This window comes from Squalius cephalus (assembly GCF_949319135.1).
Source record: "Squalius cephalus genome assembly, chromosome: 19".
NCBI lineage: Eukaryota > Metazoa > Chordata > Actinopteri > Cypriniformes > Leuciscidae > Squalius > Squalius cephalus.
Window position 1 is genome coordinate 6,740,358 of NC_137140.1, and position 13,269 is coordinate 6,753,626.

A 13,269-nucleotide genomic window follows, 5' to 3' on the forward strand; every position below is an offset into this window, starting at 1 on the left:
TCCACTTTTGCTAGTTTAATGACGGGAAAAATGGCCACCTGGTCTATGGTCTAAAAGGATTGTCCCTATTCTCTTAATGAGTAAAGGGTGTGTTTTGGGCATAATGTGCTATAAACCAATCAGAGTCTCATCTCCCATTCCCTTTAAAAGCCAGTTATGCTAGGGCCATGTCGGATTCGCTATTTACATGGCGGAATTTGCAAGCGGAAAAACTGAATGCTTCTGTAGCGGGGAAACGGATCTGCTCGTGCGCGAGGTTAAAGTGTGCAAATCTACGGGACAAAGTACACGCGCGTTGTGGACCCGCCTATAGGCGCACATTACTAACGCGCTCTTTAAATAAAATAAAATAAAATACTGTGCCATTGACTTTAGACCAGGTTTTTGTTGGTCAATGGCGCAGTCTATTTCAGTTGCCTCAAAATAGCAACGAGCCAACAATGTGCCTTCAGACCAGCACGCCCATGGGCGCATAAATAGGTGCAAATTCATTTGCTATTTAAACAACGAGGCGCAGGACATGAAAATGATAACTGCGTCGGGCTTAAACTAGCAAAAAACACTTGCGTCGCGTCTGACGCTGCATTGCGCCGTGTGTATGATAGGGCCCCTTATAAAACAGACTGAATACTAGGGCTGCATGATTTAATGGGGTCACTGTGATATTTCTGAAATTTTTAAATAAGGTCTGAGGTTAACACAAGTATGAATCCGTTCGAATGACCTACCCCTGACCCGCCCCTAAAACTATCCTATCACGGGGGTTTAGACAAATTGTACGAATCCGTATGAATAGATCGTGAGATGGCATTGGTCATACTCACTTGTGAATCTCTCTTTTTTTTTTAAGCTTTTAGTTTTGCTAAAGGCTGTTGCTAACATCAGAATATGAAGTTTATTGCATCAGCTAGATTACCTCTCATGCTCAAATTGAAACCTCGCAGACATTTTTAGTTTGGGATGCATGCAAATGTGAAATGAAATGATGTATAATATTTTGGTGTGTGGTGTATACTGGCTTACAGCAAGACATTATTAAAAAGATAATTAAAGCAACAGAAAGAGATTATATTTCCGTCAATAAAGCTAGTCTCACTCGAGTGAATTAGCTTATGGTTCACCCACAGACTGTTGACTGACATTCTCATTCATACTGAACAACAATGTTACTGAAGCATTGAGTTTGATCTAATGCAATAACATTCATCCATTTTTAAGTGTGGCTTAAGAGTTTGAATATTTTTGGGAGCCACTGTATATCTGATATATTACAGAATCCAACTGACAGGTATGTGTAAACCGATGGATTCTGGGAATCTTGTAGCATACGGACTACGTGATTGGATTTTGAGGGGGCTCAGCCTTGCTGCTTTTGCTTTGAAACTGAGATCTTGACTGGCAGGTTGACATGCTGTTGTCACAATAGGACTGATTTTATATGTGTGGTGCTAGAACTGAAATTCCCTAAGGAAAAACTAAGAGTTACTCTTTTGCTGATCTTACACTGATTTGCAGAGGAAAAACTACTGTACCTGGCAGTCTGTGATACTTTGTGAAGTATGACAACTACATTCATGAATATATCCAACCCAGCTAACATTTCAGTTTGGTTGTGGGAACATTAAAAAGCATATAATATAGAATACTCCTTCCACTCATCATCTATGAAGTCGAGCAAGACCACCAGTTATTGTTTCGGACTCTCATCCAAAGATGCCTTGTTTCAATCTGAATGAATTCATTCCGATCGACAAACTGTATTGTAAACGTAGCTACTGTTCACGCTTCTCTTTTCTATACACTGAAAGCAGACAGTGGCCAGGTCAAGGTCCAAAAGGGACATAAAAGGACCACAAAGACATGCAAGAGTCATGAAAATACTTCATATGACTAGTGCACTACTGTATATTCCACGACATCTGAAATTGTACAGTAGCTCTATGTGATGAACAGACCAATAGGTACTGTAAATCTAAAAATCTTGGCACATGAGGTTCGAGCTCCTTTTGTTTTCCACAGCAGAAAGCATATGGGTTTGACATGACATGAGAGTGAGTAAATATTGTCAGGATTTTTAATGTAGTCAATTAGTATTGAATCTGTTCACTCTCATGAACCATAGCTGTATTAGCGGTACTGCTGTATGCCGCTAGTCCTGTTCTTGCTCTTTGATCCTGAAAAGAGTGACAATGTTCAACACCCAGTCTGTTTCATCAACATAAATCCATGTCCAGTCCATGCTTCCCACTGTGAAAAGGTCAGTGGCATGCACAGCATTCTTTACAGATCATGCTTGCATAGACTATCATCCTAGAGCCTGACGTTCAGTTCCTACACTCATGAACACGCTTGGCTCAACTCCACGATATTATTTTTCTCTTGCCTCTGGGATTCATTCCTAGAATGCAGTACAGTTTTATACCCCTGTTATGTATGTCTTAAAATGCTGAAAATAATATTTAAATCTTCTGTGGTTTTTTGTTGTTGTTGTTGAAATATCACAATTAAACTTGCGCGGATGTTGCCTTTTTTTACCATGTCCAGGGTTCCTATACTTTTTTGAACAACAAATTCACCACAAATCTCCGAGTCATAAAAGATAACTGAATACATTTATTTTTGATACATTTAAAAATACTGATACTATTTGTCCATGACTTCAAAAATTAAATTGTCACTGATTTCTCAGGCTTGCATATTGATTGATTGATTGCTTGATTTGTTGATGTTTTTGTTTTCCTGATGTTTCATGTTTAATTTAACATATTTTCTAGGCATGTAATATGTATGTATGTATGTATTCATTTATTAATTCCTTAATTTATCCAAGAAAATGAGATAATTTAAATGTCTTGATGTTTGGCATTTCATTTCACTGATTTTATAGGCATTAATGCATGTATATATGTAGTATTTATTTATCCAAAACAATGAGATACATTTCCTGATGTTTGACATCAAATTTCACTTATTTTCAAGGCAGTCATTCATTTGCTCGCTTGCTCACTGACTCACTCACTCACTCACTCACTGACTGACTGACTGACTGATTGACTGACTGACTGACTGACTGACTGATCACTCGCTCACTCATTCACTCACTGACTCACTCAGACTCACTCACTCACTTACTTACTTATCCAAAAGAGATATTTTAAATGTCTTGATGTTTGACATTTAATTTTCGAGGCATTTATGTATGTATGTATGTATGTATGAATGTATGTATGTATGTATTTACTATTTATTTACTCACTCACTCACTCACTCAGACTCAATCACTGATTCACTCACTCACTGACTCACTGACTCACTCACTCACTCACTCACTCACTCACTCAGACTCACTCACTGATTCACTCACTCACTCACTCACTCACTCAGACTCACTCACTGACTCACTCACTCACTCACTCACTCACTCACTCACTCACTCACTCACTCACTCACTCAGACTCACTCACTGATTCACTCACTGATTCACTCACTCACTCACTCACTCACTCACTGACTCACTCACTCACTCAGACTCACTCACTGATTCACTCACTGATTCACTCACTCACTGATTCACTCACTGATTCACTCACTCACTGATTCACTCACTCAGACTCACTCAGACTCACTCACACACTCACTGATTCACTCACTGATTCACTCACTGATTCACTCACTCACTCACTCACTCACTCACTCACTCAGACTCACTCACTGATTCACTAACTCACTCACTCACTCACTGACCCACTCACTCACTGACCCACTCACTCACTTACTTATCCAAAAGAGATATTTTCAATTTCTTGATGTTTGACATTTAATTTTCACGGCATTTATGTATGTATGTATGTATGAATGTATGCATGTATTTACTTATTTATTTATTTATTTATCCAAAAATAATATGAGATATTTACAGTTTCCTGATGTTTGACATTTAATTGCACTTGCTTGCTTGCTTCACTACTTATTACATGCTTGCTTACATTAGTGAACATTTTGTTGTCAAAGTTGTCATTATTACCTTGATTACCAAGTCGAAATGCTGGTACTGTTCCCTTTTGATGGGTTTCAGGAGCTGGAGCTCAGCTGTTGTCTGATTCAAGGAGAAATACTCTGCATATGGCACCGGTTTCCCTACAAAAACAGAAGAATGGGCATGAAATGGAGGGATGCATAAGATTAACGACTTGTATTGAAGTGTTTGCCATTGAACATAATAACTCACCATGATTTAGAAACATAGTGTATTCATTTTCATAGCCATACTTCATACAGAAAGGCAGAATAAAATCATTAATGCACTTCCTCTATAAATAGCCACACTCAATAGTGAGTGCTTTGTTGATAGTTAAAAGCATGAGGCTGCTGTCAGATTGAGCCAGCACAGCTGTGGCCTACAATATGTTCTGACATATCCCTGACTGGCAGTCTAACCATTCCAGCAGCGCACTTTAGTTCCTCGGCTCAGGTCACGAACAGCGTGGTTTCCCGCTTCCAGGTTTCATCTCAAAGCACAGTTGGTGGGCGCACCTTGCCTGCGGCATAAATGCATTTGACTCCCGCTGAATTTCTGACCTGCCACTCTGTTCTGCCTTTTCTTGGAAAACCACTGTTTCCTCCACGGTGAGGCCTTACATGCCGGTAGCGACTCGATATAGAGTACAGAGGGCCTGACGGCCACCTACCAATGAGAATGGAGTAGAGGATTCCCGGGCGGTCTGACGGAGGCTGGATGTTTCTGTCTTGATCCACAGCTTGAATGGGAGGAGTCACATTGACAGGGTTAACTCGGCTCTGGATAAGAGACACAGAGAAGATTATTGCATTATTTCCCTAGTGAAAAATAAATATACTAAAATGTATTTGAAATACATTTATTTTATGCTAAGTATACTACAAATACATTTACATATTTATGTACTTAATATAAATACCCTGCGATTGTATTTTTAGTATACTAAATTGGTATACTTTAAGTCTGCTAAATTGGAACAACCAATTTTTCTAACTAGGTTTCAGAACCAGCCATAGGCAGCAATCCCACTGCAACTTTCAAGGCCCACAAATTTAGTAAAGACATCATTAAAATAGTCCATGTGACTACAGTGGTTCAACCTTAATGTTATAAGGCGACGAGAATACTTTTTGTGCAAAAAAAACAAAACAAAAACTACTTTTTTCAACAATCTCTTCTCTTCCATGTCATTCTCCTACACTATTTAAGTCGTAAATACAGTGCAGCACTTCTGGGTTCTACGTCAGAACGCCGGCTCATTATTGGCCGACGCTGTTCACGTGAGCACCATGATGCATGCTGGCCAATAATGAGCCAGCGTTCTGACGTAGATCCCATTTTGTGTTCCGAAGATGAACGAAGGTCTTACAGGTTTGGAACAACAAGAGGGTGAGTAATTAATAACAGAAATTTAATTTCTGTATGAACTAACCCTTTAATTCATATTATACCCAATATTTTACCCAAAATGGCTTCACTGCTTATTTTTCAATAAATCAATCAATCAATCAATCAATCAATCAACCAAACTACTTAAAGTCCGCGTGAACCGGAAGTTGCAAACAACTTTTCTCCAGTGTTGTGACGTATTTCCCAGTGAAAAGGAATATTGAACAGAGGGCAGGGTTTTACTCTAGCGCTCCTCCTCTCAATCTCGGTTTGAGGGGAGTGGTTAAGCGTTTCCCAACCCAAGCCGTCAAACCTACATCATCAGAGAAGGAACGCCATTCCAGACCAGAAGTAACTTTTCAGACTTTGATTAAAGATTACGACGGCAAACCATTTTTTTCTGTGTATTAACTTGCACAGATTAATTTTTCACCACAAGACTAGTAATATGCGCTAACAAAGTAAATAGGGTCAATTTTGATTTCAGTTGGACTTTAAGATTTTCTTTTATACTACGTTTTTCTTCAATATCTTATCAGGACAGATGACATCTAAGACATTTTTTTTTTTTTTCACTTCATGCCCCCAAAAACTGGATTACATGCTCATATCATATAGCATGTGTGTTCACTCATTGTATATTTGTAATACATTCAGAGGTGTAAAAAGTACCTGAAAACCATACTTGTAAAATTACAGATATCTTACAGCGAAAATGATCCCACTGCAAATTCCAATTCCAATTCCAAAGTCACCAATTCCAATAACGGTAATATATTTGATACTCAGTAAAACTGCAAAGTAGCCAAAAGATACACAAGTACATTAACTGATTACATTTACTATACAAATAATTAACACCACAGAAAATATTTTGGAATAAATTAATAGATGTAACATCATTTTTCCAGTAAGAATAAACATACTAAATAAAAGTATTTAGACACTTATGACACAAAATAATTGGATGTTGTGCAATTGTACGATTTTTTACTAGAAAATAAGATTTTGGCATTGTCATGTTACATCATATGTGCATCTTACTTGCAAATAGAGGTAAGCAGACAGCAAGGGGAGATTGACACAGCATAAATTTGTCAGGGGACAAAATGACAACACAATGATCACATGTGAGAAGCAGCATCAACATTCCTGTCACTTGCTGCAAATGAGCTGCAGATGTTTGTCCGAAAAATTCAAGGCCACATTTCCCCTCTCTCGTTTATGAGCTCCGGAGACCCGTCTTCCACGTTTCCTGAGCCTGAGGGATAAGCAAAACTCCGTCTGCCTCTCTCTCAGTCTCGGCCATAATATCACCAGTCAGTAAATTTGCTCATCTATAATTCAAGCCGCCTCTGAAAAATGACAGTGTTACAGTGAGTGGCATGGGTGAACCCTGAGACGACCAGGGTAAAAATGAAGTTTCCAGAAAAATACATAAATAAATAAATAAATATAAATCTGCTCTGCAAGTCAGCAGAGAGCAGAGATAAACGAATTCTCAAGACAGCTGTGTCAAAACCCTGTTCCGAAAAACTGTGTGTCCAATTGGGTGGCAGGATCTTGAGATAAACACTTAAAGCAAAGTGCCTGGAACGAGCTTAAAGTTGCAATGAAATTGAAGTAACGACAGATAGATCAGAGTTAACAGACTATCAACAAAGAAAATCGTGTGATTTGGGATATTTTTATAAGAATAAAGGATGTTTACAAGAGAAATGCTAAACAGGTGTAGCGATTAGCTTCTAAAATGCTTCAAACAACACATTTCTGCCTCATCATATGACCAAAATCCACATTAGATCGCAGTCAGAAGTTATTACAAACACTCAAAGGTGATTTCCATAAGTTATGAGTAAAGGCCTAGTATTAAAGCTACAATATCGTCCCCTTGGAATTATAAGGTTCTATCTGCGTTCTGAGCAGTTTTGAGATATTGAGCTTCAAAGTTTTTGCATTAATATAGGAAAATGTATATGGGGAACAAGTTTCTTTCAAACATGAAAATAACAGGGACCCTAAATGTATTCTAAATATACAATATCAAAATCCTCTCAAATTTATAAATGGGGATTTTTGGAATGGGTCAAATGCAGATAGAACCTTCTAATTCTAAAAAAACACTTTTCGCTTAGAATTATAAGGTTCTATCTGCCAAAACATTATTTGAACACTAAATATAAAATTATTAATGTTGTAACAATGTCTCAACATTTGTTAGAAAGTAAAATTTGATCCTTTCTATGACATTTATTTCATATTTTTAGCACTTCCATGTATTTAGGACATTTCAAATTAAGCAAGGTAGGTCTAAATATTTTGTCCAGTGCAGATGTTAATTTTTGGTACCAATTTGGTGGGTAATTAAACACATTATTGCAGAAATTGTTACTTTAATCTTTCTTTTGTTTAGACAAAAAGCAGCTACTGTAATACATCTGAGCAGGACTTTATTCCACCTAAAGTGGGCCAGGTAAAATGGCTTTCTCTCTAGACATCAGTATGGCTGAAATAACATGCTAACGTTTATTGTTGTAATTAAGACCCCATCAATTAAATTGTTGACTATTTCACCTTTAAGGCTTAATATTGTAAAAAATAAGACATTTTAAGACTTTAAAAACTGCAAGAAAACAGACATGCATCAGCAAATTGATTCATAAAGTTTAATAATCATTGAAAAATGATTCACTGACTATATAATCACAAAAAAAGGTCTCATTTTTTCATTTTTTCAAGGTCTCAAAAACTCATATTTTAAAACACAGAACTATAATACTCTCTGTGACTCATTTTTTAAAACACAGACTTATACTCTCTATGACTCATTTTTTGATTGGTCCTCTTCTGTACATTCGAAGTGTTGATTGGCTCACGCAGATAGAACCTTATAGAGCCAAGTTAGAGTTCGACTTTGTAGATTGAACCTTTTTGTTTTTTCAATAAAAAGTCCCAAAATGTACACAACTTAAAAAAAAAACATCACATAATGTAAATAAGTTGTCACAGAATAAGAATATGTGAATAACTCAATTTTGACAAAAATGTCAGATAGAACCTTATAATTCCAAGGGGACGATATGTTTGTTTTTTGTTTATTCTCGCTGCTAGGGGTCGCTAACCTCTTACAATAACAAAGCCGTAGATTGATGATGCAGTGATAAGCGGAATTATGGAACTTGTCGTCATGCTGATGGATATAATAATGTTTATGGATGAGTGAATACATTGATGTTTTTAACATGACTGTGGTATGAAGCAGGTCGCGATTGCTAATGAGAGACAGATATCAGCACCACACGAGTCCCTATATATATAAAATAGTATAGTAATATAGTATAGTAAAATATTAAAGGAATGAGGACATTTCATTCTAACGAACTACCCGCAAGTGCTGAATTACTACTCATACAAATCAGTTTATTTGACGAATTAAACTTGTGAGGTAACACAGCGCTGTTTCACTTGGTCTAACGTTACACTAACATACTAAACTGCATTTGAGTCTGTTGAAAGTTATAATGTTATTCTATGCTTTAGTTTGTTGGCTATATGAGACTAGCAGTAAGCTAGATCAACATTAGAATAACATACTGATCATATTCTAACATTTCATCATGTTGAGCTATATAACATTGATTTGTTTTATGTACATTTGCTCACCTGTCTAATAAAGCACATGCAAGAGCGGCGTCTCTGTCAAGTCCAAGTTTGCCGCAAAGCTCTCAGGATCTCGAATTCGCCACTCTCCTCCTTTTAATTTTCCTTTTGTCCCTATAAGTCTGCTTGCCATGATCCATAATGTTTGAACGAAACAACAACAGCGTGCCGCTAAACATTATGCAGTTGTCCACATCTGTCGCTATGGTTACAATGGCAGTACAAGCGAATACCAGGGATAAGGCAGATATTACGTCATTGACAGGCGACAAGTGACAAGGGACTATTTAAGATTGTGAATTTCCCTGAATTTACAAATTCTTGGAAACATTTAGGATAATGTAAGTACATAATTGAAAGAAATGTATAACACTGTGCAAGTGGATTTTGGATATTTTGATACAAAATTCTTACATATTGTACCTTTAATCTCATAAATTGACTTGTGTAACTTCATGCTAATTTTAGCTATAATTCACCTTTTTACCCAGACACAATTATATTTCATGATGTATGTTGTTAATATAATTCATGTAAGGTCGAAAGAAAATGTTTGGTTTTCTAGACAGATTTTTGATAATAGGTTGGTATAATGTATATCGTGATCAAAGGGACATACACTTACCTAAAGGATTATTAGGAACACCTGTTCAATTTCTCAATTCTTCTCAATTATCTAATCAACCAATCACATGGCAGTTGCTTCAATGCATTTAGGGGTGTGGTCCTGGTCAAGACAATCTCCTGAACTCCAAACTGAATGTCAGAATGGGAAAGAAAGGTGATTTAAGCAATTTTGAGCGTGGCATGGTTGTTGGTGCCAGACGGGCCGGTCTGAGTATTTCACAATCTGCTCAGTTACTGGGATTTTCACGCACAACCATTTCTAGGGTTTACAAAGAATGGTGTGAAAAGGGAAAAACATCCAGTATGCGGCAGTCCTGTGGGCGGAAATGCCTTGTTGATGCTAGAGGTCAGAGGAGAATGGGCTGACTGATTCAAGCTGATAGAAGAGCAACTTTGACTGAAATAACCACTCGTTACAACCGAGGTATGCAGCAAAGCATTTGTGAAGCCACAACACGCACAACCTTGAGGCGGATGGGCTACAACAGCAGAAGACCTCACCGGGTACCACTCATCTCCACTACAAATAGGAAAAAGAGGCTACAATTTGCACGAGCTCACCAAAATTGGACAGTTGAAGACTGGAAAAATGTTGCCTGGTCTGATGAGTCTCGATTTCTGTTGAGACATTCAGATGGTAGAGTCAGAATTTGGCGTAAACAGAATGAGAACATGGATCCATCATGCCTTGTTACCACTGTGCAGGCTGCTGGTGGTGGTGTAATGGTGTGGGGGATGTTTTCTTGGCACACTTTAGGCCCCTTAGTGCAAATTGGGCATCGTTTAAATGACACGGCCTACCTGAGCATTGTTTCTGACCATGTCCATCCCTTTATGACCACCATGTACCCATCCTCTGATGGCTACTTCCAGCAGGATAATGCACCATGTCACAAAGCTCGAATCATTTCAAATTGGTTTCTTGAACATGACAATGAGTTCACTGTACTAAAATGGCCCCCACAGTCACCAGATCTCAACCCAATAGAGCATCTTTGGGATGTGGTGGAACGGGAGCTTCGTGCCCTGGATGTGCATCCCACAAATCTCCATCAACTGCAAGATGCTATCCTATCAATATGGGCCAACATTTCTAAAGAATGCTTTCAGCACCTTGTTGAATCAATGCCACGTAGAATTCAGTTCTGAAGGCGAAAGGGGGTCAAACACAGTATTAGTATGGTGTTCCTAATAATCCTTTAGGTGAGTGTAGATGGGCAAGCCATGTAATGCCATTAGTAAAGTAATGCCACAACTTGTCATTATCTCTCAGGACAAAACCAAATATGTGCATCAAATGGGGACTTTTCAAATCTGGTTTTATGCATCAGTTGTTGAGATTTTGAGATATGTCATACGTCACCAGAGAGAAGTCTCTGATTAAAAATGACAAGGTAACAAAATAATAACAAACATATGTACAGATGAATCATTCACAGTAAGATCTATAAAAAGCGTTTAGAAAATAGATAGTGAATTTTCATATCACGCTGACTTTAAAGAGGAATTTAGTAAAAGGAGATGAACAATCTAGACAGACAAAGATGGCAATTTAAGACATCTTAATATTTTCCATTAGTATTAATGCATTTGAGACATCACTCTCACTTCTGAGTAAAAATTCAACATTCAACACTTTAAATCTTTTGGAAAAACAAATGTGGTTCTAAATGTTGGACAATTTAGAATGTTGGACATCACTACAAGTAACAGAGATATTCTTTTAACTGCCTTTCCTAGTAGCAAGGTGGTAGTGTCAAATTGTGTAGCTTCATGTGGTTTCATTTTTAAACCATGTAGTTTCAGTGGCAAAGCAATTTTTCAGAAGCAAAGCCATTGATTAAGTAGCAGGGTTGAATAAACGTCTTAGGGTTACATATGTTGAATACATATTCGATTCCATGAGAAGAGAAGGAGATGCAGCTTCAGTTGCTGATGCTATGGGGATGCCTTTGGCGTGTGCCATTGTCTCAAGGATAAAGGAGAAGGAGAAATAATTCCTCCTCGATGTCCCGGTTTCACCCTTTGGCCTTTTTGACACTGATAATTTACCCATGCCTGCATAGTACATGGCAAATTTAAAGTTGATGTTTTAAGCAGGTGCCCTTTTATAGCCATGCTGGCGTGGCAGTGAAGTCAGATGACTTCCGTAGCCAATTGCACTGGTGCTTGTACACGTGCTTCAGATACAATGTTTCACAATTTTACAATGTTTCCTGCCAATACTTTAGCAATACATTTGTGTCTCCCATCATTTATGTTGTTTGTTTATAATCAGAACAAGCGATGTTCAGTTAACATCCCTTCACATACAAAGACTTTATGTACCCAGATTATTGTTGCTCAACATTCACTACACATTTAATATATACATTCACTTTCTAAATATATGTTGGGTTATGTGTCGTTTCAGAATGACTCATGAGCAGCAGCCTTTTTTTATTTTGGGTATGTCACTTATGCCCCAGTTGCCAAGGTAAAAATCGAAACTTGGGATCGCTCAGAAAAGTAATAGCACAGCTCTTCTCAACAACAAGCTGCAAAAAAATGCAAAACTGGAAGGACACAAATAATGCACTGAAGTAGGCTACTAGGATTGTTCAATAGTGATAGTGACGTGTACCTTAAAGAAAATTAAAAAACACTACTGATTTAAAGTGAAATGAAAACTGACTTAGAGTGTAATCAGAAAGGCTTATATAATCCTATGAAGCACTATAAATACAATCCAAATACACCCGTAGATCGCGAATGCCAAATGCAAGGAGAGCAATACAATCTCAAAGTTCATTTCTCATTTCGACAAACCCAACCCTTTGCCCGGTCTCGGCTATGCTGCATAAAAATGGTAAGTGGACACACAAACACATGTATTCCTCCTAGACTTAATAAGCAGCAGCAGAAAATCAGCATGGTTAAGATTTATTTCTTATGGCTGCCCTGTAATTCCAGACCCCTGCAATTATAGTTCCTCTGACAGCAGTAAATCACAAGCTTGTGGGGTCTTCGCTCGGTGTGATTACCCATAATACTCTCTCAGTCATCCATTATGCACACAAACGCTGTATTTGTACAGTCCTGGGAGAAAATACACAAGGGAAAATGAATTATTTACAGTAATATATTTGATATTACTTATGCGAGACATCGTAAGCTGAAGTAGCTCACAATTCGCAGTGTGCTTTGTTTCTTATTAGCTAGAGCAATGTTTGTCCACATAAACATGAATATGTTTGGCTAGTATGCTTGCTTTGCCAAATCAATATTTTAAAATAAATTAAGGCTGTTTGTTATTAGGTTGCATGGCAACAGCATAAATAGCTAAATTAATAAACTATACTAGCATGTGAAATAATTGATTATTAATAAAAAGTAACTCATTATTGAATATTTCTATTGCAAACTATTTTCTCTATGTGGTTTTCTTTCTTTTTTTTATGTCCTCCTGCACCCAAACAGAATGAGAGTTTAGTCTTGCTCAACAGCTACACAATAGCCCTATTTTCTGCCATTTTTCCTAACCTCACAGGCAATAAGTGATTGACAGCAAAACAATAACCTGCGAAGAGAGCGCT

The 13,269-nt window shown here is 37.5% G+C and overlaps 1 protein-coding gene across 2 annotated transcripts in view; it reads right to left on the minus strand.

The window, feature by feature from the left end:
- The window catches only part of LOC307147159 (protocadherin-15-like), a 214,432-nt gene that overhangs the window by 125,123 nt on the left and 76,040 nt on the right, over positions 1-13,269 (minus strand). For both annotated transcript variants that reach the window (XM_079851679.1, XM_079851680.1), the window contains 2 exons: positions 4,689-4,797; positions 4,025-4,137 (listed from right to left, as the gene is read on the minus strand). In XM_079851679.1, coding sequence (XP_079707805.1) covers positions 4,025-4,137; positions 4,689-4,797 — 222 coding nt within the window. The remainder of the gene's footprint in view (positions 1-4,024; positions 4,138-4,688; positions 4,798-13,269) is intronic.